Source organism: Carettochelys insculpta, chromosome 20 (assembly GCF_033958435.1).
Source record: "Carettochelys insculpta isolate YL-2023 chromosome 20, ASM3395843v1, whole genome shotgun sequence".
Lineage (NCBI taxonomy): Eukaryota > Metazoa > Chordata > Testudines > Carettochelyidae > Carettochelys > Carettochelys insculpta.
Window position 1 is genome coordinate 775,877 of NC_134156.1, and position 26,312 is coordinate 802,188.

General features: G+C 49.3%; 1 protein-coding gene across 15 annotated transcripts in view; it reads right to left on the reverse strand.

Moving 5' to 3' along the window:
* Positions 1–26,312, reverse strand: part of MYOCD (myocardin) — a 295,350-nt gene that overhangs the window by 43,401 nt on the left and 225,637 nt on the right. For 12 of the 15 annotated variants that reach the window (XM_075014397.1, XM_075014388.1, XM_075014387.1 and 9 more), the window contains 3 exons: positions 16,443–16,508; positions 9,106–9,161; positions 2,376–2,451 (listed from right to left, as the gene is read on the reverse strand). In XM_075014397.1, coding sequence (XP_074870498.1) covers positions 2,376–2,451; positions 9,106–9,161; positions 16,443–16,508 — 198 coding nt within the window. Of the gene's footprint in view, positions 1–2,375; positions 2,452–4,090; positions 4,210–8,796; positions 8,908–9,105; positions 9,162–11,144; positions 11,189–16,442; positions 16,509–26,312 lie in introns of those variants that run through there. The other 3 variants (XM_075014392.1, XM_075014395.1, XM_075014396.1) reach the window with 3 other exon arrangements.

Genomic DNA, 26,312 nt, shown 5'->3' on the forward strand with positions numbered 1-26,312 from the left:
CTTGTGGTACGAGAAGGAGTTCTTAATGCTTCCTTATTTACTTTTTCCACATTGGTCACGATTTTGTACATCTCTATCACTTCCCCCTTTAGTCGCCTCCTTTCTAAGCTACAAAGAGGTTTATTAATCTCTCCTCATCTGAAACCTGTTCCATACCCTTAATGATTTTTGTTGCCCTTTTCTGAACTGTTTCCAGCTCCAGTAGATCGTTTTTGAGATGGGGTGACCCCATCTGCATGTTGTATTCAAGATGTGGGCATCCCAGGGGTTTATGGGTTTATTTTCTGTCGTCTTATCTATCCCCAGAGATAATCCAAGGGGAGGGGGCTGCAGGGCTTGGGGCACCCTCCTACCCAGTGTCGCAGGCATGGGGCCTGGAGCAAGTCCCTGTGCTGCAGCCTACTTCCTCCCCTACACCGTTCCACCCCTTGCCCCAAGCAACGTGGCCTGCAGGGCTACAGGGCCTGGTGTGGAGACAGCAGGGGCTTCCCTCGACCTCTCTCCATGTGGGTGGCAGGAGCAGGAGGCCTGGCAGGCTGCTGTCCTCTGCTCTGCCCTGCCCTGCCACTCTTCCCGCCCATTGTGCCCCACTTCCCCACAGTGGCAGGAGACAGAGACCCCCAGGGCTGGAGTGCTCTGCTTCCTCACGCCACGGAGATGACATGCACAGTGAGCCAGGAGAGGGCAGTGGGGGCCAAGTGGCACAGGCTGCAGGGTCTGTGGCTCCAGGCACCCCCATGATGAGCGGATGGGAGGCAACCCCTGCTGCTGCCACCACACCAAGCCCTGTAATCCTGGGGGTCCCTCCCATTCATAGGATGGCTGGGGCAGATGCTGCCAGGCCAGCCCCACTATCGCAGGGTCTGGAGTGGCTGCCCCGATTATTTTAGATGTATAGCTGGAATTCTGTTTTTCAATGTGCATTACTTTGTGCTTATCAACATTGAATTTCACCTGCCGTTTTGTATCACCAGCAAATTTTGCCACCTCTACCCTTTTTTTCCAAAAAAAGAGTATGACCATGTTGAATTGGAGTGGCTCCAAAGGCTTCTAGCACTTGTATGTAAGCACTTTAAAGCATCACTTTTTAGCTGTTTGCTGGTGCACGGTGTAATTGAATAGGGCTCTTTTTTGTTCAACCGTTTCTCGTCAGATCATTTCACCATTTCCCTCCAAATCACCATTTTATTTTCCAGCCTCTTCTTTATGGGGTTATAGAGAATCTCCATTCTTAGCTCCTTTAATAATGGATGCCTCTGTTCCAATTTATGTGCCACTCTGTGAGCTTTTTCCCACCCCTTAGTTAAAAACTGCTCCCTGCTCTTTAATTGCCAGTGCCAGCAATCTGGTTCCATTTTGGTTGAGATGGAGTCTATCCTTCCTGCACAGGCGCCTCCTTTCCCAAAAGATTCCTCAGTTCTTAATAAATCTAAACCCCTCTTCCTTACACCATTGTCTCCCCCACACAGTGAGAGCCTGCAGGTCTGCCTGCCTACCTAGCCCTGCATGTGGAACTGGTAGTATTTCAAAGAATGCTTATCTCTGCTTACCCAGCAGCCTGAATTTGCCTTCAGGACCTCTCTCCTCTTCTTCCTTATGTCACCGTTACCTACATGTACCATGAGCACCGGCCCCACCTCAGCACTACACTGAAGTCTATCTAAAACGTCTCAGTAGAAACAGAGAGGGAGCCGTGCTAGTCTATACACTATCAAAACAAAAAGCAGTCAAGTAGCACTTTAAAGACTAGCAAAATAATTTATTCGGTGAGCTTTCGTGGGACAGACCCACTTCTTCAGACCATAGCCATACCAGGACAGTCTGTTCTGTTATAGCTATGGTCTGTTACAGTCTGTTCTGGTATGGCTATGGTCTGAAGAAGTGGGTCTGTCCCACGAAAGCTCACCTAATAAATTATTTTGCTAGTCTTTAAAGTGCTACTTGACTGCTTTTTGTTTTAAAACATTTCAGGAGATCTGTGCCCTTTGCACTGGGTAAGCATGTTATCAGGCCGTTTCCATAGTCATCACAAACCCAGTTATCTGTGTTTCTAAACATTGAATCCTTCTGCTGAACCTGGTGTGAGCCACTATTAGTCACTGGAGGCTGAGCGAGGTGGATTGCAGGTTTGATCCAGTCTGTCCTTGCCTACGTTCCCTCTTTGGGGAGGACGGGGGCTGCATTGGGCAAGGCACGTAATTCCGCATGCTACAAGCCCCTAACATAGTCAGCTTGCCATCAACAGCTGGGGCAAAGTAACCCTAGGCGTGCATCTCTCAGAGGAACAGGAAAGCAGCAGAGGATCTGGGGCAACAAGAAAGATGAAGTGTTGGAGAAATCTACAAATATACGAGGAGAAGTTTATTCAGCCTTACCTTGTAAAATGTGCATATTGACCAGGCCCGATTGCTCAGGTCTGCTTCTGACCTTGTGCTTCAGGTAATCCTCAGTCTGCAGAATGGAAATACAGAGAATGTTAGATCCATCAGCTCCAGTAAATTATACATTGCTGGCGTTTTCTGCGCAGCTGTTGGAATTGTGTTTTCCCAGGAAGAAGGAAAAACTGCTTATCTCCGCTGCATGAGCTAAGTGGTACCTTATTCAGCCAGGTACTAACCAGCACCTGGACATGAGATGGCTATGAGGCACTGTGATGCTCTTGGAATCAGTGTCGACAGTTCAACATATGGGCCCTTGTAAGGTGTGTCCTGAAGGCCCCCCAGGCTGACAGTATGGGTATGTCTTCATTACTGGGAAAACAGACCCAGTCGGTTGATCTTCCAGAGTTCTATTCTCTGCGCCTGGTGGGATGTGCTAAATCGAACTTATCCGGTGCCCACATCAGGGCCAGTACTCCTGCTGCTCACTAGGAGTAAGGGAAGTTGATGGGAGCAAAGGCTCCTGTTGACCTGCCTTAGTGGAGATAGTGTGGAAACCTGAATTAAGGTGCATCGACTCCAGCTATATAATTAACACAGCTGGAATTATGTACCTTAATGCAATCTTCTGCTGTAGTGTAGCCTTGTCCCATGTGAAGTCTACTGGAGCCCTGTTTGCTGCATAAGGATTGTGCATGGTGCATGCCTGGATCTTCTCCCCACAGGACAGCTCAGCACATTTCCTTTGCAGAGCTAGCATTGAATTAACTCCCCTGCAAGGTGCGAGAGGGTGCCCTGCTGCTGGAGGTGCCAGCATTTGGAGGAGATAGAAAACAAGGAGCCTGACCCCTCTATAGTGATTCTCCAACACTGCTTACAAGAAAGGGGAATGCTGGCTATTCTCCCTCCCAATTCCCAGAGGATGCAGCACACTGCTCTGCACTTGATTAACAGCTGAATTCCACCTGTGAATAGCTCAGGGTGACAAAGTCAGGCTCTTGTCTTACTTACCAAGGTGATACATGCCTTAGAACTTGCTAGTCAAGGGAGGTGAGGGCAACATCTTTTACTGGACCAACTCCTGCTCCACCTTTGATGTCTCTGATATCTTGACATCATCACAGCTACAGCCAGCCTTAGCAATAGCTGTGTAGCTAGATACTGTTCTACAGTGAGACCTTCACTGAGCACAGCACTTGAGAGACAAGCTAGTATTATAAATAGAATGCCCAGAAAATGCCAGATCCTATCTAAATAAAGAAGAAATTATATCTGTTACATAAGCGATATAAAGGCAAATAGGAAGGGTACAGCAAAGGCCTGAGTGTACTAATGAATACACACCTACTCACACACATAGTGAACTGTATTATTACAGTACACATTATACATTATATGTATGGTACCCCCCCCCACCCCCAGCCTGTCATTGTTGTCCAGTTGACCTTCAGACAGAGCCAAGAGAGTTCTAACTGACAATTAGTTAAAGGCCATTCTGTCACTCAGCAGTGTACCAGATACAGATTTCTGGCTATCAATGGAAGAAACTTGTAAGCAAAAGCAGGTGCAAGAGGATGCACGTTGCAAGAGGTAGTGACACAAGCGGCATTTCTGAAAACAGGCTGGAAAGACCATGAACAATGGGATGCTGTAATACCTGCTTATAAAGTATACGGGAAGGCACGATTAAGTCAAATAAATGAGGGAGTCACCTGATCTGAAAGACTCCATGGAACCTCGTGAGACACCAGTTCTGAGTAGAGAGGCCCACATAGCTGAATCCCAGATGATAGGAATACAAATCTATCAGTGATGCCACCAATCTCCAGCTGAAGAAAATGCAATTGAATGCACACTGCTGAGGGAGACCTGCATAAACATGGACCAAATGGCCCTATTTTCACCCCTCCGGTACTTGACACCATGCAAGGCACTGCATTTAGTCGTATGGAGTGGAAATCTATCAACCTCGCAAGGAAGCTTGCACAAACTCAGAAGCAGCATCTGATGAAGTGAGTCTGTGCTCACGAAAGCTCATGCTCAAAACTTTTCTGTTAGTCTATAAGGTGCCACAGGACCCTTCGTTGCTGTTAGGTGCCTAATGATGCAGAGAGGTGCCAGCTGGGATGGCCAAAAGGCATTTAGCAGGTTAGATGCCTACCTCCCTTTGAGGTCAATGACAATTAGATGCCTAAGGGCTTTTGAAATTCCTACTGGGAGCTTATCAGCATCTTCAGACACCTAAATATCTTTTATCAGAGGGGTAGCCATGTTAGTCTGGATCTGTAGAGCAACGAAGGGTCCTGTGGCACCTTATAGACTAACAGAAAAGTTTAGAGCATGAGCTTTCGTGAGTTAACTCACTTCTTCAGATGCTGCCTTATAGACTAACAGAAAAGTTTAGAGCATGAGCTTTCGTGAGTTAACTCACTTCTTCAGATGCTGGAAGAAGTGAGTTAACTCACGAAAGCTCATGCTCTAAACTTTTCTGTTAGTCTATAAGGTGCCACAGGACCCTTCGTTGCTCTAAATATCTTTGAAAATCTGGCCTTTCAAATCTGCATGTAGAGAAGCAACTTCTTTGCACTTTAGATCCTTGAGAATGTGAACAGGAGAGACTATGCTACCCTGAGTCCTAAGTAACACAGCCGGGGGTTCCAGAAACAGCTGTAGTTGACTTGCCCGGTGATAGTGATCCCAACATGACTAAATTTGCCACCATTAAGGGAGGATTAGAAACAATAAAGGTAGAAATCAGCCCACAGGAAGAAAGAGTCAATCTGTCATTTAACAGAAGGCAGAGGGTGAGATGCTACAAAGTTTTCCTCTGTTAGGGTGGTGTTATTTCAGGTACTTGAGCACTTTGAAAAAGTGGGAGCAGTTAGGTGGAAAAATCTTCACACAGCTAGTGATGCTGAGGTCAGTTAAGATGAGAACAGGTGGTGAGGAGCTTCAGAGGCACTTAACCAGGCTGGGAGACTGGGTGGCAGGAATGTGGATGAAATTCAGCATTGACAAAGACAGTGTAATGCACATTGGAGAGAAGAAACTCTGCTGATCCTTCACCTTACTAGGTTTTAAATCCCCTGTAAACACTTGGGGAAAACACCTGGGTGTCACTGTGGGCATTAGCTGTCCACCCCCACCCCATAACATCAAGAATCCCTAAAAAAAGGGATGGAGAATAACACTGGGCAGAATTCTGCAGGTCTATAAATACAGGATGGATCTTCTGGAATGGTGTGTTAAATTCTGGTCACTCTATCTAGCAACGTAGCTAGCAGAAAGAGAGAGGTTCAGAGGCAGGCAGTGGGAATGATGAGAGGTATGGGAAGACTTTCTTATCAGGCGAGAGTGAAAAGAACAGGACTGGGTAGTACGGGGGTGACTAAAAGAGGTGATATGAACTCATGGGTGGTACAGAGAATTACTGAGGTCTTATAACACAAGAACAAGGGGAGGCCAGTGAAACTGCTTGGTAAATTCAAAATGAATAAACGAAAATGTTTTTCTGTATAATGCACCAGTAACCTAGGGAACTGTCTGCAACAAGGTGTTGTGCCAGAGATAGTAACTTCCTGTAATAGCTTTGAAAAATCTTATTGAGTTAAGGTTAAATACCTTGTAGGCCATTGTTTTAATAATGCAAAGGTCATGTATTATTTGTGAAACTGCATGTAATGTATGTGGAGACAGGGCCAAAGTAAACCCTGGGCAGTGTTATGAACTTAAAGGGACCATAGAAACAATGGGGCAGACAAGAATGAAGTTTTGGGACAAGCCAAGTTAGGTGGGATAGATGAATGCAATCATACCACTTCACTCAAAAGTGAAGCTATGCCCTGTGGAAACAATCATTATCTGCTGATTATATGTTGCTGGTTTGTAAGGTTCAAAGGCCCAAGCTGTGTAATGGGAAGACACACAGATTCATAGGTGGGCTTGTTCTGGGCTTACAGATGTTTTCAGCTAACTACAGAAAACTGTCTTGGTGGTGTTTGAACTACTGACTCCTGCCAGAGCCCTTGCTGGAATGGGGATGATTTCTGAATCCCTTTCTATCATGGGTGTAGCTTCTTGTAGTGGTCAAGAGTAGTATCTTCTCTCTAGTGTTTCACCTTAGGAAGGAGTATGCTTGCTTAGAAAGGGCTGTGTGGTGACTTTTAATGGAGAGGGCAATTAAGCTGTTTCTAGCCTCTGTGAAAGGAAGGCAAAGCTGGCTTGCCTAGGCCACCTGAACCAAGGCCCCTGTAAGCTGTGTGGCCCTGTAGCAGTCTGTTAAGTATTGTGCAGGAACTCAGGGCTGCAGTAGGAAGAAATTCTCTCCCCCAGGCCAGGCCAGGCCAGGCCAGCTACGGAGCTGCTGCAGTTGGGGAGTGGCCACTGCTTCCCTTCAGCCCTGCTGCTACTGCAGGAAGAGAAGCTGGAGGGAGTCCTCTCTCCCCGTCGCAGCCCTGGAGCAGCCTGCATCCCAAATCCCTCATCCCCAGCCCCACTCCAGAGCCCAGATCCCCAGCCAGAGCCCCTTCCTCCTGAATCCCAACCCTCTGCCCTAGTCCCAAGCCCCCTCCCACATGCCAAACCCCCTTGGCCCCACCCCTGGCCCCGAGTATCCTTATGTGCACCAGTAGGTTTTTCCATGTGCCACGTTACCTCCATACAGGTTCACATCACACAAATTCATTCTGCAAGTGAGCGGGGAAAAAAGAGAGGGAATGCTGCGGACCTGGTTTCCTGGGAAACTCAGGCTGAAGGCAGGGGAGTGTGCAGCTTGGAAAAGCCAGTCAGGAGGGACAGCGACATGGGTCGCTGCCCAGGAAAGCTGACGGCTGAGGTGCTAGGAGCCTTTGGTGGGCCACAGAGGGGTAATACAGGTCCATGAATGGCTGACTGCAAGAGCTTCCAAAAGAGGGCTCCAAAATGGACGAGGCTTTATCTGAATAATGAGAGCATCCAGTTACATCGCATCGGAGAAGTGTGACTGTGGTACCCACAGCATAACACAATACTGCCTAGATCTTATGGACCCTCTTGCTGCCCTATGAGTTCTCCCATGCTTCTTGCGCTGCAAGGAAAATCCCTTGGTCACTTTTTTAAGGCCATCACAGGGCCCTCCTCAAAACTCACTTCTTCCATAAGGCATGCAGAAAACAGCAGCCTGGTTGCAGCCAGATAGGGGCTGGGTTGCGCTTACTGCTCGTGAGTGAAAATAGTGCAGTCTTGGCAACGTGCCTGGTGGAAGGGGCTGCCCACCTGGAGTTCGTGTCTATGGTCTCCAGTCACCCAGTGCGCTCCTCCATCTTGCGTGCACTCTATTTTTGGCACCCTACCTCCTTCTGAGCTAGTGCCGGCATGTCTCCCTGAGTCTGACTCACTGCCTCTGCCCCAGACATGGACGCACCCGAGGCTTGGCTGGGACACAGTGCACAATGTTGGGGGCTTGGAAAGCTGGCATGGGTCCCCAAAACTGATCTAGTCCCAGGCAGTGCCAAACTTCTCTGGCAATGGCCATTTATCTAACCTCTGCCACTAGCTGCCCTGCGACCTGCTGGAGTCGGGCTGGGCAGCTGGGGCCAGTGGGAGCACAGCCCATTCTGAGGAGGTCCTTAGCTGCCAGAGAGGCTGTGCGAGGCCAGGGGGCTCCTGGGACATGCCGCATAACCACAGGTTGGGGCCTTGCTTGGTGATGAAAGTACTACTTGCCTGGGGACGGCTCACTCAGACAGCACAGGGCGTTTCAGTTGCTCCCGGGACACTTGTCAAATATTTAGGACTCCAGCCCAAAGCCTTCCAGTCCTGTCTACCAACTCCTGCTCCCCTTATTAGCACAATCGACTTCCTTCCCCATCCCCTAGTCCCGCTCAATCCCCCATCTAATTTTTTCCATCCCTGGGAAGAATAAATGTTGTTACATGCACCAAGGCATGTGTAGATGTGGACCACCAGTAGAAACATCTGCTGCTGACTGTGTATGGCTGGGAGTGCTCTGCTAAGCTCTTCAGGGCAGCCACCCAAGTGATCAGCTTGCAGGGACCACTGCATGGAGGCCCTAGAGTGTGGGAGCACATGGCAGGTCCTCTCTGGTGGGGTTGCTGGTTCTTCCACCAATGGCAAGCCTGCTATGGATGTGCTGCGAGCAGGGCTGTGTCCTGACTGCAGTCAGCAGGGTACCTGTGCTCATGCTACCATGCTCTAGGCAGAAAGTCGCTGTTTGCGTGGATGGACTTGGTACAGGTGTAAGTGGGTACAAGCCCGTGATGCCACTAGCCATTTTGCCTGTCTACCCTGTGTGTTGCGCTGCTGTAAATACATCAATGTCTGTAACTGTCCAGGCAAAGCCTGAATCAATTTATGCAAATGCCTGTAAATGGAAGGCAGACTCTTGGTTGTTTTGTCTGAAGATCCACCCAGTAGATACCTGTGATCTTCAGGGGTCTCTCCATTCCACCCTGGAGGAGCTCTGTAATCCCTGTCTTGTTTCTTTCCACCCAGGGGTCTCTCCTGCACTCCTCTCCCCTAGGCAATATGCTGCTGAGGTCCACATTGCGGGTGGGAGGGAAGACACTTGCTGTAAATGAAGCGGTGTTAATTTCAGTGGAAGCAGGGTATTATGCCCCACAATTGTAATGTTGCTTTAATGCCAACTCCCTGTCTGGGTCTCCAGCAGTGTGCCCAAGCTTGGAGGCTAATACATACACCCTCCATTCACGTGTGTGCAAGACGTTACCTTGGCTCTCTCCAGGGTTTCCCTTTGTTCATGGAATGCAGAGGGGCTTTTCAGTGCTGCAAGAGGAAACAGAGGCACAATCAGCACAACCCAGGAAGCAAGCAGCCACTGGCCTATGCAGTAATAGAATTTTAACAAGTGGTGTAAAAATAGCAACACAAAGGAGCCAGTGTCTTTACTGAGCTAACTAAAACTCGGGAAAGGCTGTGGGAAATCCCAGTCTCCCAGCCAGGCCGTGGCAGGAGAGCAGAGGGGAAGGAGCGCACGGGGAGAGCAGAAGCCACGCAGGTGGAGAGATGGTGCAGGATGTGCAACCAGTACTCAGTGGGACACTTCCTCTTCCTGGAGGCTCTTCCATTGTGAGCTCTCTGTGTGTTACAGCACCAGGAGGCCTCAGGACAGCGTGGGGAGTAGAAAGCAAAGGGTCAGGGCCCAAAGAGAGGAGACCTCAGTTACGGGACTCCGCCAGCAAGTGGGCCTGCAGTTGGCTCAGACTGGGAGGCCAAGTCCAAGGAACATGGAAAGACAAAGCTGTATCTCATCATTCATCACTTGGGCTGCAAGTGTCTACGAAACACAGGACATGGCAGCTTTCCTCTCTGCTCTCCTCCCCAGTTCCTCCCCTTACTGCCCACCAACCTTCATTCACACTGTCCCTTCTCTGCAGCATCCCACACTCACTGACTGGTTCCCTGCTGCTCTGTTCCAGAGCCCCAGGAAAGGTGTTGGGCAGCTGAACCGTGCCTAGGGGTAGCACTAGGTGGCCCTGTGACCCAGCCTGGGAGACAAAGCCAGCAGGTTGCCCTGGCCACCGGACTCAGACACTTCCCATGGGAATTTGGTTTCCCTGGGGGAGGGGTTTCCAAGAGAAGACGTCTGCACAAATCCGTGCTCCCTCTTCAGAATGTTGTTCCATGCAGGGGAGGCCATCCTGGCTGATGAGGGCTCCTGAGGCCCATGCTAAGGCCCACAGCTCTAGGGATGATGTACAGCTCGTGGGTTGAAAATACGGGTAATTTCAGAGCGCTGTTTTTGTTATTTCTGGGTACTTCCAAATACTATTCAGCAATAAGCATGGTAGTATTGTGTCAGGAGCAGCTTCTGAGCACTGAGCATATGGAGCCTGTTTCCAATGCTGCTCAAAGCCTCTAGAGCCCATATCTGGAGCTTTATGTCAATGCTCTGCCATCACTTAGTTATGTTGGTGGCTGAAACCCATGGCTTCCAAAGTGCAGAAACAAAGGCTGTGGACAAAAGCAAGGCCATGGTTTGCTCCGTGTCAAATTATTCGCCATTTGCAGGACACAAACAAGAGCGTTTGGTTCTGCACGTGACATCTATAGGCAAGACTCAGTCTTTCAGGGTCTCCAGGGAATTGCTGTCTTTGTTTGGCAAGAAAAGGAAAAAAGACTCAACCATCTCCTCGGGTGCCTGCACTAAAGGTGGGGACATTCTAAAGTGAGGGGTTCCAGGGTCGGGTTTTTTTTGGCACCTTTCATTTAGCTAACTTAAGGCTTGATCCTTGAGAGGAACAAAAAAGGGGATAGAAATTCATTTTGTACAGGGATCAGATGCTAGCAGCCAGTCTAAATCCCAGAAATGTGGGAGTAAGTGGGGAGTTTGGACAGAACAAATAAACATGGAGGGGAAGGGGCTGGTGGCCAAGGAGAATGTGGGTGGTTCGGCTCGTGGAAGGGGATGGATCCAGTGAAAAAGCGGGATGGATCACAGCAAAGTAGAAAGGGACAGGGAACCTGTTCTTGCTTCCAGCATTTCAGGTGCTGACAGACAGGCAGACATGCTCATAGGATTTTTGTGCTGTGCTGTGGTGAGCAGCCATGAGGATGGTGACAGCCTTTTTAGTCAAAAGCAAAGTAAAATGAGTCAACAAAAAATGAAATAAGTAAGGGACGTTACATTTATTGCCCAGTTCACTATGAAGTCCTAGTGTTATGAGGTTTCTGTGGGCAGGAACTGACCAGGTCAAACGTCATGTCATGCTATTCATAATGAAAGCGTTGTAGAAGTTAGTCATTTACCAAGCTTTTGGAGGAATTATGTGGCTGCTGCAGCTTGTATTAGTCTGCAAAACAAATAAAGGCATTGCTAAAACCAGTTCTTCAGACAATGTCAGGACAGACCAGTGATGCGGTTCACCAGTCTGGAAGTGCAACCAGTCCAGAAGATGGATGAAGCTGCTGCTGGGCTTGACATGCCACTTTTAAGACTAGGTTTTTGCCTTTAAGGCACAGCCCTGTTTTCAAGAGGGAGAGGAGGAGCCTACGTGTAGCAGAATTAGGCCAGAATTCTACTGGAGCTCCTGGGAATCCACAACCAAGTGCAGTGCAGGGCAGTTCCAGCCTCCCTTTTGGGCCAGCTAGCAGAGTCTGGCTTGTAGGTTGTGGCTGACCCCTGGGCAGGGTCGCTAGGGGAAGTCTTTCCCTGGTCTGACACATACTCAAACAGTCTGCCTGTGGGTGGATCATGAAAGATTTGCAGTTTGCCGTGCTCCTGGCTTTGTGGCACATGCTTCCCAGGGTGAATTTGCCCAGTAAATCAGGTCTGAAACGTTTTCATGAAGCCAATAAAATAGCATCTGGACAAGCTGTTCAGTAACACATCCTCTTGCTCTGGTCCTCCCATTCACTAGGCTGTTACTTTAGTGTGAATCCAGAGCTATGGTGCTGAGGCTGGTTCTCTGCTCACTTTCAGCTGTTCGCCCCTGAGCAAGGCTGAGATTTGATCCTGTGCTATTCTCACCCACGCCATCACCATCTCTCCGCTGGGCTGCAAGCCTGCCTTGCTCTTCAGTCACAGTCCACCCCACAGGCTATGGAAGGCAGACGCTAGTCTTGGCTTTAGCCATCCCATTTGGCACTGAGCGCAGACCGAGTTCTCACAGCATCAGGCTGTTCCCACCCTTGGTGTGAGCTCCGCTGCCCCAAGAGACATGCATGCTACATCCTATCCAACATGCATCAGCTCAGTGTGTTTCATAGTATTTGTTTGAGGCTTTCACTTTAATGATCTTTCAGTAACTAGTTAAAGACCACGGTGGTGTTCAGCACCTCCAGCTGCTGTTGAGCGCACTCATAACCAGTGTTCCCTCTATTTTTTGCCATCCCTGCGTGGGATAAATTTTGTTACGTGCACTGAAGCACATGTGGATGTGCAGCACCACCAGCAGAAACACACACTCTGCTACTCAACTGGGTGACATCTGAATCTCTCCGGGGTGGCTGCCTGAGTGCACAGCTTACATGGAACACAGCTCATAACTCATGGTACCCAGCAGGAACTGCGCAACACTTTTGCCCAGACATTTTTTTATTATTGTGAATATGAATCTGTCTCTCTGCCCTCTCTGGGTGGAAATCTAGAAATGGTTCAGTTATAAAGAAGGGGCCAAATTCTCTGCCATACAATTATGCCAGCAGAAAATCTGACCCAGGAATTTAAAATTATCCTTGCTCACAATCCAGGACTGACAGGCTGCGTCTACACGTGCACGCTACTTCGAAGTAGCGGCAGTAACTTCGAAATAGCGCCCGTCACGTCTACACGTGTTGGGCGCTATTTCGAAGTTGAAATCGACGTTAGGCGGCGAGACGTCGAAGTCGCTAACCCCATGAGCGGATGGGAATAGCGCCCTACTTCGACGTTCAACATCGAAGTAGGGACGTGTAGACGATCCGCGTCCCGCAACATCGAAATAGCGGGGTCCTCCATGGCGGCCATCAGCTGGGGGGTTGAGAGATACTCTCTCTCCAGCCCTTGCAGGGCTCTGTGGTCACCGTGGGCAGCAGCCCTTAGCCCAGGGCTTCTGGCTGCTGCTGCTGCAGCTGGGGGTCCGTGCTGCATATACAGGGTCTGCAACTAGTTGTTGGCTCTGTGTATCTTGCACTGTTTAATGAAAGTGTGTCTGGGAGGGGCCCTTTAAGGGAGCGGCTTGCTGTTGAGTCCGCCCCGTGACCCTGTCTGCAGCTGTGCCTGGCTCCCTTATTTCGATGTGTGCTACTTTGCCGTGTAGACGTTCCCTCGTTGTGCCTATTTCGATGTTGGGCTGAGCAACGTCGAAGTTGAACATCGACGTTGCCAGCCCTGGAGGACGTGTAGACGTTATTCATCGAAATAGCCTATTTCGATGTCGCAACATCGAAATAAGCTATTTCGAAGTTGGGTGCACGTGTAGACGTAGCCACAATGTCCACTCTTGGACAGTTTTGAATTAAGGGCTGCTATCTCTTGTCTCTGTAAGTGTGTTGTATCACACTGAGGTGCTTTCTAACGTATTGTGTAAATCAATCATATCCAGCTGGGTGACTTATGCGATCATCTCAAATGCTAACATCATGACACCCAGATTTAAAGAACAGCAGGTTGATTGGGGAAGGGATAGCTCTGTGGTTTGTGCACTGGCTTGCTAAACCCAGCGTTGTGAGCTCAATCTTGACAGAGGCCATTTAGGGATTTGGGGCAACTAGATTTAAAAAAAAATGTCAGGGGCTGGTGCTTGGTCCTGCCAAGAGGTCAGGGGACTGGACTCAATGACCTCCTTGGGTCCTTTCCAGCTCTGTGAGATGCAGGTCTATTATAGGCCTCACACTTTGTGCATTAACAACCCCACTTCACTCCACACTCACCTCAGTGTGTGGAATAGGGATCCAGTCCACAGGCACCTTCAGGAATTCAACTTACATATGTCTGATCAGTGCCAGCAGAACAGGGGGACAGCCTTAGGAACAGATTCTTCTTGTTAGTACACACAGACTGTATATGCCCAAAGCAAGGTTTAAACTCTCTGCCTGCTGAACTATTGAAAGGCACCTGCAGGATGCAGCAACAAGCTCTCTGCCAGACAGCTAGTTTCTGTTCTTCCTTGTGATATAACGGTGCTGTTAAGAAATGTGCACATATGACTATAGCAAAGGTGTACTTTACTGTCTTCATTTGTGAAAATGCTGGAACTCTTTGTGGCCTGTCTCCCACCGCACGACCCACTTGGATGCAAGCCTGCAAAATGCCAGTCCCAAAGATGAGAGTGTGACCAAACACTAAGCAAGAGGAAAAGGCCTCCGACATTTCTGCACTAGTGCTGGTGCCTGTGCTGTGCAATTTGGTGCTCTGTGCAATGCAGGAATGCTTTAGAAAGCTTTACATTTCCACTTGCACGAGTGCAGGCACCCCACGCACCCACTCCTTCGGGGATCTCCATGTGCACAGAACTCCAGTTTACACACATGCAATGGAACATTCTGCACTCTCATCTTGAGTGTGTCCCATTTAAAGTGTGGACGTATCAGGTAACAGGAGTTGTTACACAGGAAACTGAGTCACCAGCTCTTGCAATTCAGTCACAAGTCTGACAATATTAGGTGTTTTTCTGAAAGCCCCAGGCTCCTGGATTTACACAAAAATCTCAAATTCCATTAAAAATTAAAATAAATAAATATCTAGACATCCTGTTTGCAGAGAAAAGCTTGAAAGTATAAGCCAATAGGCTCAGAAGACAGACTGCAAATCAAAGGAACTCAGCATTTTGCATGTTTTAAAAGCTCATGATTTTTGTGACACGTTCATGATTTGGAGCTTGGCTTCTGAATTTTGCATGCTTGAGGATGGTGATACTACACCAATTGACCTGCTGCTGCTAACCATTCTGGTTACAAACTCAGGAAAGCAAGAGAACGAGAAAGAGAAGGTGGGAGAGGTACCCAAGGGATTGACTGGAATGCTGCAGACATGCTAGTGCTGAAATGTTTTGGTCCTGGAGTGCAGCATCCCTATCGCTACCCTCTGTTGGGGTTTAAGAGCTGTTTGGAAGCAAGGTCCTTATGGGCGTCCATATTATAAAGTACAGTAGCCAAAAACAGAGAGCAAAAGGAACATGTAAGACGTGCACTAGGCCTTGCGAAGCTGTAGTCGTTAGCAATGATTCAAAAGGGCCATGAAGAGACAAAGCCACGCCCTGGGTTACAGTTAACAGTGCAGCTCCTGTACGTGGAGGGCTCTTCTAGACTGGGAAGAAACATGTCTGTTAGGACAGCAGAAGGGAGGATCACATTCTAGCTTTGTGCTGTGAGGCAGTGCTGGTGCAGCAGGCTGGCCCCGTTTGCTCTTGCCCTTCCTGCCTTTCACATGCTAACACAGCGCCATTGGTTTTGGCTTTCTGAGCCAGTGGGCTATTGCCAGTGCTAGACTGGATCCCACAACTGACCCTGGGCAGGGAAATCTGCTTAGGAGGTTGGGGACTCAGAGCAGGGCAAAACACCACTCATCCCGAGGCCTGATGTGGGCAGCCTTAGGTGGGGGCTGCAGAGCAGGTGTGGCCCCTAGGAAATGCACGGACTCAGCAATGCACCTGATGGGGAGTTCTGGCTGCACCTGGGAAAAGGGCTGAATGTTAGTCCCATGGAGAAGCTCAGTCCCTGCTCACTCATGGGCTGTCCCTGACACTGAGGTTGGAGAATGTAGCTCACTGCTTTTATTGACTCTTGCCTCTTGTAAATCAAACAGCCAGCCAGTCGGCTGTGACTGCACAGTGCTGCCCTTGATGTGTGGAGAACAATCAGGAGCACTTTCACCCCGTCTCCCCTTGCCAAGGCAGTTCATTCCAGCAGACAACCCAGACAGCTCCCAGCAGCTTGCGAGTGGTTTTCCAGCCTCTATGCCGCCACTGGGCCTGACCCTACTAGATAATAAGCACCTCCAGCAGAGACCCAGCACTCTGCAGGTTCAAATGTGCTATCAGACTCCAGCTCTGATCATGCAGCAAACTGTTGGCCCCGCCACACCTGTGCTAACTTACAATGAAGACTTCAGACAGAACAGGTGGGTGATCTGCAATACACAACAAGAGAGTGGGACTACAACTTCATGAAGGGTGATGGCTAGTGGGCCAGAGCCTCAGAGAGTGTAAGCTGGAGCAGCAACACTCACTTTGAGCTGTCTGCACTGGAACCCATATGACAGCTACTCAGACACAGCGCTTAAATACCAGCTGGGGCAGCTGGGAGGTAGCAGGTGGAAACACCAAGAGCCCAGCCTACCAACCACGGCATAGAGTGAAACCCAGCTGGTGGGGACGGGGCGTTACTGGAGAGTAGCTTTCGGTCAGCACCAGGGGACTAATGCAGCCGGCACTAAGGGCGGCCATGCGTTAGTCCTCTGCTGTGTCTGGCATAGAGATGGGAGGGTGATCACATGTCCTGAAGTTATAGGGACTGTCTGGATACTTGGGGCTTTGTCCTATGTAACCACCATTGCCCCTCCACTTCGTCCTGACTGTTCACACTTACAGTCAGGGCCCCTGAGAGAGCAGCAGGTGGGATACTCACGTGGCATGATGCCCTGGTCCGCCAGCTGCTCACGCGTCCTTCTCTGCTGAAGCCGTAACTGTAAAACTGTTAGAGAAAGCATGTCAGGAAGAGGTGAACGAATTTTTCTGCAGACAGCCCCAGAAAAGCAGTTCAGCAACATGCACAAAGCCTTTCAGTCATGGAGGAGGAAAGCTGGGCTTTCCCTTGGCATGAGGGGAGTGAGGAATCCCCTCTGGGGGGGGGTCCTGAAAAATGGCCCAGGAGCTCCTGAAAAGCAGGTGCTGAGGCATCCCGGTGATCTGTGTTATTTCCTCGCTGTCTGCAGTGCACCGTTCCCTGGTGTGTGTGTGTGTGGGGAGCGGGGGGGGGGGGGGGTGGCAGAAGGACCAATGAGAGAGAGAGAGAGAGAGAGCGAGCACAGCACAGTCACAGCCTCATAACTGCTCTCCAGTTTGTTTTCAGTAGCCCTCAATGCTTGAAAGAAAACCTTCCAAATGGGCCAGACACCTCAACGACCCTCAAGGCTGCAGAGAACCTGAAACGGAGCTGAGCTCTGAGCTGCCCCAGTCAGTAAATCAGGGTTGGCTCATGGTACCCATTGCTCTGCCATTCGCAGTGTGTGCTAGTGCTTCCAGCAGCGTGGGGCCTGCTGGAGCATGTCAAGCCCTGGTTAGGGGGACACAAAGGGGGCATCCATTAGGAAGGGGAAACCTGAAAAGTCAGGACCAGTGATTCCCCACTGTCCGAATGGGAGGGCATATCTAGCAGAGGCCCAGAGGGGTCAGTTCTGGGCTCTGATGTGATGCAGTTTAAAACTGCAACATAAGAACAGGAAAGCCTGTACTGTAGGAAGTAACTTGTCTTTTGAGAGTTGCCAGTGTCAGGTGCCTCAGAGGGAATGGAGAGAACAAAGCAACGATTCAATAACTGGTTCTCTATCACAGTCAGAGGCTAAGGGACACCCAGAGCACAGGGCTGCATCTCTGATCATCCTGGCTAACAGCCATCCAGGGACCTTAGCTAGCCCTGTCAAAGTCCTGGTCTTCACAATATCCTCTGGCGAGGAGTTCCACAGTTTGACAGTGTGTTGTGTGAAGTAGTGCCTTCTCTTTACATTAAATCCGCTGCCCGTTAATGTCATTGGACTACCCCTGGTTCCTGTGCTATGCCAAGGGTGGGGGCATAACATTTTTTTCACATTCTCCACACCTTTCATGATTTCATAGGCTGCAGTAACCCCACCCCCTAAGTCATCTCTTTTCTAACCTGAGAAGTCTCAGTCTTTTGAACCTTGCCCTTCCTGGAAGCTGTTCCACAATCCTAAACATTGTTTTTGTCTTTCTCTGTACCTTTTGTAATTGTAATATAGCTTTTTGAGCCAGGGCTCGAAGATATGCTGGGCTGTATTGAACACACTAAGGTACTGAAAGATATCAGGTATGGCATAATATATTGTTTTGCTCTGAAAGCTAAGGGTTCATCTGTTGTAAATCCACTGACTCCAGTGAAATTAAATGGTGGGGAAAGGAGGGAAACCGACTTAGTAGATTTAATTCTCTTTTTATACTGTTGCAAAAATATCAAAAAGCTCACATTGTTCTAGATCCCACCCCCAGGGTTCCTCCCCACTTCCAGCCTCCTATCCTGACTCCTGCCCACACATCCAGCACTGATTTCCAGCAGCTCACTCACATATCCCCAGTCTCCTGCACCTCTCTCTCACACACACTACCACCCCACACTCTGAAGGACAGCAAGATTAGGACAAGGCAGGCACTTTCATAAGCAATAACCACTTATTTGTAGATATATATTTTTAATTTTTACCTGTTTCAGTTATAATAATGCAGTATATCTTTTAAGTGGGTGTTCAGTCAACTTAATGTTATACTGAATGCTTGCACTGCGTAGTTCTAATGGATTGCCATTGAACTGGCCTAATTCCAAGCAATTTAACAGGTATCCTGTATTTCACATAGGGAACTATGGTTATCCTAGGTAAAAGCCATTGGTTATATGCCCACCTCTTGAATGCTGCATGCACATATGCCTGCTCCATCTCAAAAATGATATATTAGGATTGCAAAAAGAGGTCCCACAAATTTGCGGGCCGTGGATAGGTGCATATGAAAAAGTGAGGGGAAAAGTGAAGCCAGAACCTTAATAAGAGGTTCTGGAGGAGCTGGAAAAGAGGCTGCATCCTGGCATCCTGAAGAGATGTAGGTGCCAGGGTCTCCCTCAGGCTGCATGTAATGGCTTCTTTGCTGTGACTAATTCTGATTGCTTACACGTGTCAGGTACACATCCATGCTCACAGTTCCATGTCGGAGCTGCCAGTTGATATCCCTGGAGGACAGCAGGACTAAGATAGAATACAAGCTGACCCACTCGGGTTCCCCACTCTCCATAGCTGGCAAAAGGTCCCGCCACTTATCATCCAGGCAGAACACAATGCAGGAGAGAGGTCAGTGGGAGGTATGTAAATCCTAGGATGATCAAGGCCTTATTCCTTTTGGACTAGGGAAAAGTTATAACCAGGTAATTGGAGCACCTGGAGATAATTAAGGCCACATCCAAGGCCTAATAAAACCCCCATGCATCAGTCAAAGGGAGGGGAGGAGAGCTGAGTGGAGTTTGGTGGTGTAATGTTGTGCACCAGAGGACCAGGGGAAGAGACAACCTACCCAAGCAGAGCAGAAGGACAACTCCAGCCCAGAGAACTGAAGGAAACACAAAGGGAGAGAGGTTAGGGAGCCCACAAAGCTACAGGGGCTGGGACCCAGAGCAGGAAAACAGACCCGACAGGACAGTAGTGGAACCCACAATGTGCAACAAATGGGGCATGGGGTAGCAGTCTGACCCACCACAGCAAAAAAGAAGCACCTGCAGCAGCAGTGTGGGTCATTTGCCACAAATGAAAGAGCCCACTGTAGTTAGACATAATTTTGATAAACCATTTCTGCTACACGGTAATACTTTTAATATGGGATTGGAAGTTAGAATAATGCATTGTCAAAAATGGAAATTTTCTAGGACGTATTCAGCAGTGTCTTGGACAGCCTTTCCTGCGTCACTCCTGTGCTGAGGTGTGATGCTGTGTGTAAGAAAGCAGGCCATTGGTCATTGTTATTACCACCAGCACACAATCTTAGTATAAAGTATGTCATGTAAGGCATCAATACCAAAGTTATGAACTGCTAGATATGATTGTCCTGTTTATATGCAGGTATCATCTTTGTATCAGAAGTTATGAACACTGGGGAAGTTACGGATTCCCCATGTGATACACAGAGAACTGGTGTAATATGTTTATGAAGCTGGTGTGTTCTTGAACGTCCCCATGGATACCCAGCGTGGCAGAAAAGGTTTAGAGGTGGGACAGGCTGAGAGACAAGGGTTTGAGTGCCACTGGGCTGTCTGACTCTAAATAGTACAAATAACTGGCCCATAGTAATGGAAACTCCAAGAAGACAGTGGCAAAGCCACTCCTAATAGACCTGAGGTAGGTGAATTTTCCCACCTCTCCTCACAGAACCAGGGCAAGAGCCCTCAAGATCAAAGGATTGGAAAGGTACGAGGTGTGGACATTAGAGTTGGCAGCTGGAAAGAGTTGTGGCTGTCACTGGTCGGCACTGACTTTCTCATTTCCCTGGAGGTGCTCAACCCCCACTTTGCTCTACACCCTGCTCAGTCCATCGGTTCCCCCAAGGCCTAATCCCCACCTTGGGTCTTACTGACCTCCCTCTTCCTGTCCCCTCTCCTTACCCTCCCCTCCCATGCCAGCTTCATACTGATGAACAGCTGATCACTGGCTTGTGGGAGGTGCTGGGGAGAGGGGAGGACCTGATTAACAGGGTTGCCATCGGATGCTGAGGACCCACTATTTTTTTCCGAAGGTACTTCAGCCCCATGCCTTGGTTTTCCACTGGGCACTGACCAAGGAGGTCAGACTGACAGAGGGACAGAGCCTGAATGTGGAGTTCACTCCAGCTGGGCTCTGGGCTAACCAGAGCAGACATGGGCTACACTTTAACTTTCCTTTCTCCAGGCTACCTGGACAACTTCTAATGTGGTATCCAGCTGACTAATAACCCTGACTGTTTGGGTGTCCAGCAAATGCTGGATGAGCTGCATGAGTCCTGCAGTGGGTAAAAGTCTGTACCAGGGCTCTGTCTGACTTGGACTCACTGACCACAGCTCATGGTCTGAAGCAGGAGAACTGGACACCACCTGCCCACCCCAATGTGGTCTAGGAGGCAGTGAGGCTGCTGGAGGTTTTTAAGAACAAGTTGGGCAAATACCTGACACAGAAGATTTACCTTTACTTGGTCCTACCCCAGCTTTGGGGACTGGACTCTCTGGCTTCTCAATGTCCCATCCAACCCTAAACGTCTATGATTCCATAATGCTGGGGGAGTCCAGACCAGCTCAGCTCTCCTCTTCATTAGCCCTTGATTTCTGCCAGCAACTGGTAGTATCCAGAAGGGAACTGAAGCCACATAATACCAGTGCTTCCACATGCTCCTTAGCATGCTCTTACTTGAAATGTCAGCACTTTGTACTTTTCCATGCTCTGGAAACAAGTGGCATCATACATTCAAAAGTAAATATTTCGTGAAAACCCTACATGGGAGGATGGTTTCCTGCCAAATTCCAGCCTTCCTCAGAAACCCACATTAGATTGTTTCTGAGAGTAATTATGTGGTCTCAGCACACAGCCAGTCCATATACACATGGCTAGCCTAGTACACTCAAATGTGAAACTGACTTCTTCTATGCAAAAAGATCCAAGTATTCCCCATGTAAGTTTATCCTGTTTCTTAACCAGAAAACACCACTGTGCCAAGCAACACTTGTTCTTGTCACAGAGAAAGAGTCTAGCAAGGCCCCGTCACCACAGCATGTGAGCGCTGATAACAATTCATACGTTTTCACCTCCCAGACCTCTGGGAAGTGGAGAAGCACTGCCCCTATTTAACAGACCAGGAACTGGGTAGGGTGAGCTGCACAGCAATTCTGCAACAGACCCAGCTCGGTGAAGTTCTAGTCTAGTGCCATTAGACCATCCATCCTAACTAACGCTATCGTCAGTCCACGCTCGCACATGGAAGAAGGAGTGTGATAGCAGGAGCCACACAACAGCCTTTTCCTCCACACAAAATACAGCCAGCTCTGGTTCTGCCGGTCTGTTCCTTGCAGACTACGAGTAGAACTGCCTAGACGGAGGTGTCAAGGATAAGTGCTCACCTGGCCAGTGAACAGGGACAGCAAATGGGACTTTTGCAAGGGAATTCTCCGAGTGAAACTGGAGCCAGCCACTACAGAGCCCTGGAGTGAGTTGGTCATCTGATCGTTTGTTGTTGGGTGCTAGCTGCAGCCATGTGCTGCCGGACTGAAGTTATAGTGCGGTCTGGTTGGGGTTATGTCCTGAGCCCAAAGTCCTGCTAAGCAGGGCTGAGAGCTCGTTAATGCAGCTCTAGCTTGCCAGCCTTTGATCCCCCATGCCTGGAGGATCTGTTGGGGAGGGCGCCAGGCTGCTCAGGGAGAACAGGGTGTGACATCAGGACTTGTATTTTTCACAGTGACCTGATATGATTATGGCATAATTAGGATGCATTTTGTACAAGCTGTCATGCGAGCTGCCAGTCAAAGGATATGACTTGCTGAATAGGCTTATCCTAGCTGTAGAGATGTATCAGTTTTGCATCTGACGTTATGAACTTTGACTATGTGTCTGGATTTCAAATGTAGTTACACCCACTAGGCAGGTTTCCAGTCAGATAGTCAGCTGTGAAGAGCCTAGGCAAGGTAACAGGCCCCTAGAAAAACCAGTAAGCCTTAGGAGAAGCTCATTCCCCTCCTTCCTAAGAATGTGCCAGGCAGCCTGTAAGCAATGGCTGCTATGACTCTGCAGGGCATGTAAGACTTGAATCCAGCTCGCCTGTATCCCAGAGAGTGCCCCAGCCACCGAGTGAAGGCGGAGAACTCCTAAACAAGCTTTCCTGTTTAAGCTGGACCATTGTGTGCAAATGCTGAAACATTACCCAGAGCAGGTATTGGAGCAGTTTCCCTTCCCGCTGCCTGTCTTACGTTACACTCGTGTGGGTCAGGCATGCCCTGAGAACACCCACCAGATGGGGCCACGTTGGCAAAGTGGGAGCTGCCTGTACAATTTTTACAAAGCCTAGGCATGCTTCAGTTTCCCATGTATTTTGTGTGGTTTCCCCAGACAAGCTATGAGAATCCAAGCCCCTGGACATTCACATCCAGCAATCAATGACCCACTGGGGAATCTGAGCAAAGACCCCCAGCTCAAGAACAATAGACCTGAGACCCCCAGCATGGCCAAACTGGGTCAGATCAATAGTGTCACCAGCCCAGGATCCTGTCATCAGACAGCGGCCAATGCCAGGAGCTCCAGAGGGAGTGAGGCAAGCAGTCAACCCCTGAGTGACCAAAGACTGGCAGGTGTGAGGTGAGTGATGAGGGTTGGTGTCTGTGAAGTAAGAAGACCCAGCTGAGAGAAAGACAGCACTTGATCCTGGGGTGCACGACAGTTTGCTGGGCTCTGAGCTAACCAGAGTGAATGACGGTGTCGCTTAGTTCCTCTTCTCTGTGCTGAACAAAGGCCCTGTGGAGTCTGCAGTTAGGTGACTAATGAAGGCTGCCTTGGTTTGCAAAGGCTGCTTGTATCACTGTGAGCCCTGTGCCCTGAAGGGTCAGGATAAGCTCCCACTGGAGTCTGGCTGGGCTGATTCGCTACAGAGAGCCACCAAGAGGCAGGAATTGCTGGTGCCCACAACCCAGTCCTGGTGTTGCCCCTGCAGACAGTGTGGGTCCTTGTGCCAGGCTCCTAATTCCAGCCCAGTGCTTCTGGAGCTTTCAGCCTTCTGGAGAGTTTGGCTTAACCTGTTAAACCATCCCACATCTGTTGGGCTTCTTTGCTGCTACCAGAGGCTGAGCAAGGCATGAGACAGTAGCTTTCAGGATTCTGACACAAGGAAGAAAGGTGATCAGTAAAATACAGACCCTTGACTTCAGAAGCACAGACTTCGACTCCCTGAGAGAACTGACGGGCAGGATCCCTTGGGGAACTAATATGAAGGGGAAAGGAGTTCATGAGACCTGGCAGTATTTTAAAGACGTCTTATTGAAGGCACAGGAACAAACTGTCCTGATGCACAGTAAGAAAAGCAAATATGGTAGGCCACCAGCTTGGCTTACAAGGGAAATCCTTGGTGAGCTTAAACTCAAAAGGGATGTGTATAATAAGTGGAAACTTGGACAGATGACTAAGGAGGAGTATAAATATATGGCTGGAAAATGCTGGGGAGTAATCAGTAAAGTGAAAGCACAATTAGAACTGCAGCTAGCAAGGAATGTGAAGGGCAACACGAAGGGTTTCTACGGGCATGTTAACAATAAGAGGGTTATCAGGGAAGGTGTGGGGCTGTTACTGAATGCGGGAGGTAACCTGGTGACAGATAACGTGGGAAAGGCTGAAGTACTCAATGCTTTCTTTGCCTCAATCTTCATGGACAAGGTCAGCTCTCAGATTATGGCAGTAGGCAGTGCACTATGGGAAGGAGGTGGGCAGCCTTTGGTGAGATAAACATGCGGTAAGATCTATTTAGAAAAGCTAGACTCACACAAATCTGGATTTCATGCATCCAAGGTTAGAGGGAATTGGCAGATGTCATTGCAGAGCCTTTGGATATTATCTTCCAAACCTCATGGAGATGAGGTCCCGGATGTTTGGGAATAGGCAAATGTAGTGCTCATCTTTAAAAAAGGAAAGAAGAAAAATATAGGGAACTATAGACCAGTCAGCTTTACCTCAGTCCCCGGAAAAATCATGGAGGGGATCCTCAAGAAATCCATTTTGGAGCTCTTCAAAGAGGGGAAAATGATCAAGAGTAGTCAACATGGATTCACCAAGGGCAAGTTCTGCCTGAACAATCTGATCAGCTTCTATGATGAGGTAACTGGCTCTGTGGACACGGGGAAGTCAGTGGATGTGATACACCTTGACTTTAGCAAAGCTTCTGATACAGTCTCCCACAACATTCTTGCCCATAAGTTAAGGAAGTATGGACTGGATATGTGGACTGTAACATGGATAGAAAGCTGGCTAGATAGTTGGGCCCACGGGGTAGTGATCAATGGCTCAATGTCTGGCTTGTGGTCAGTTTCAAATGGGGTGCCCCAAGGATAGGTTCTAGGGCCAGTACTGTTCAACATCTTTATTAATGACCTGTATGAGGGGATGGATTGTACCCTCAGCAAATTTGCAGATGACACTAAGCTAGGGGGTAGAAATAGATATGTTGGAGAGTAGGGATAGGGTCCAGAACGACCTAGATAAATTGAACGATTGAGACAAAAGAAATCTGATAAGTTTCAACAAAGATAAGCACAGAGTCCTGCACTTGGGACAGAAGAATCCCAAACATTGTTACAGGCTGGGGACTGACTGGCTAAGCATCAGTGCAGCAGAAAAGGACCTGGAGATTACGGTGGATGAGAGGCTGGATATGAGTCAGCAGTGTGCCCTTGTAGCCAAGAAGGCTAATGGCATACTGGGGTGCATTAGGACGAGCATTTCCAGCAGATCTAGAGAAGTTATTATCCCCCTCTATTCAGCACTGGTGACGCCTCATCTGGAGTATTGCGTTCAGTTCTTCTCCCCTGGTCCCCAGTATAGAAAGGATGCGGATGCATTGGAGTGGGTTCAGCGAAGGGCAATGAAAATGATTGAGGGGCTGGAGCACACTTCCCATCAGAGCTGCCACCCCTGGGAGGAGGGTGAGAGACAGGGTTGGGCACAGGCACAGGAGCAGGCTGCTGTGAACAGGGCTGTGCCCAAAGGCATCTGCAGCTGGGCTGTTTCTGCCTGAGCATGCTGGCTGGCTGGAGACCTCAGTGCCTTCTCTCTGCCGCCGTTCAGCTTGTCCTCAGCTTGGGCCAGGCCTGGGGTGACTGTGTCCATAGGGCCTGTTCAGGAGCTGCTCTGGCTAGGTTGTAGCTCGGCAGTAGAGAGTAAGCAGTTCCCCCAGCCTGAGGCCCACCAAGAGACGCACAGCCTGCCACAGAGCAGGGACTTGGTACAACATTCATCACAAGCAGCAGCTGTTATGAGAAGAGGTCCCAAACATGGTACAGCCAGAGGGGCAGAACCTGCTGCTCTGGGGCAGTGATGGAGCTAGGGGTCAGAGTCAGTCCTGTGCCAAAGTGCCCTCTTTGGTGTGGATCCAGGACAGTGACTCCTTGCTCCCAGCAGTGCCACATGCTCCTGCCGCCTCAGCCTGGCTTAGACCAGATTGAGATCTACTCCTGCTCCCTCTGCTTTGGGAACAGCAACTAGGCCTCAGCCAGAATCCCAGCCTTCAAGAGCCCAGAGCAGCTGTTATGGGGAGACTGCCAGCTAAGCACAGCTCCTAGTGACTGTGCTGGGAGAAGACGCCCAGCTGGGAGCAGCTCCTGCATGCAAAAGGTCTGCCCGGCAGCTCACCTGGGTCTGTTGTTACCAATGGTGTGCATGTGGCCGGGGCAGCTCAGAGTAGCAGGCAAAGCCATTTGCACGCCAAGCAGTGCAGTGGAGCTAGTACGCTGGGACTATGGCACATAACATAATGGTGCTAAGCATTCGTGCAGAACACAAAGGCCATCACCACAGCTCTCACCTATCGTCCAGTTACATTCCGTCCAGACAGTTAAGTGAAATTGTCCCTGCTCTCTGAAGGGGAAACCCAGACACCAGAAGCAAGGGCCAGGCTTGTACCTGCGCATACCTGAGTCTGGGCACCTATTGTTTGTACTTTTTGGCCCAAGCAACATTCTCGATTGGGAGCAGCAGTCAGTGTTGCCTGCCGGGGTGGTGGCTCATGG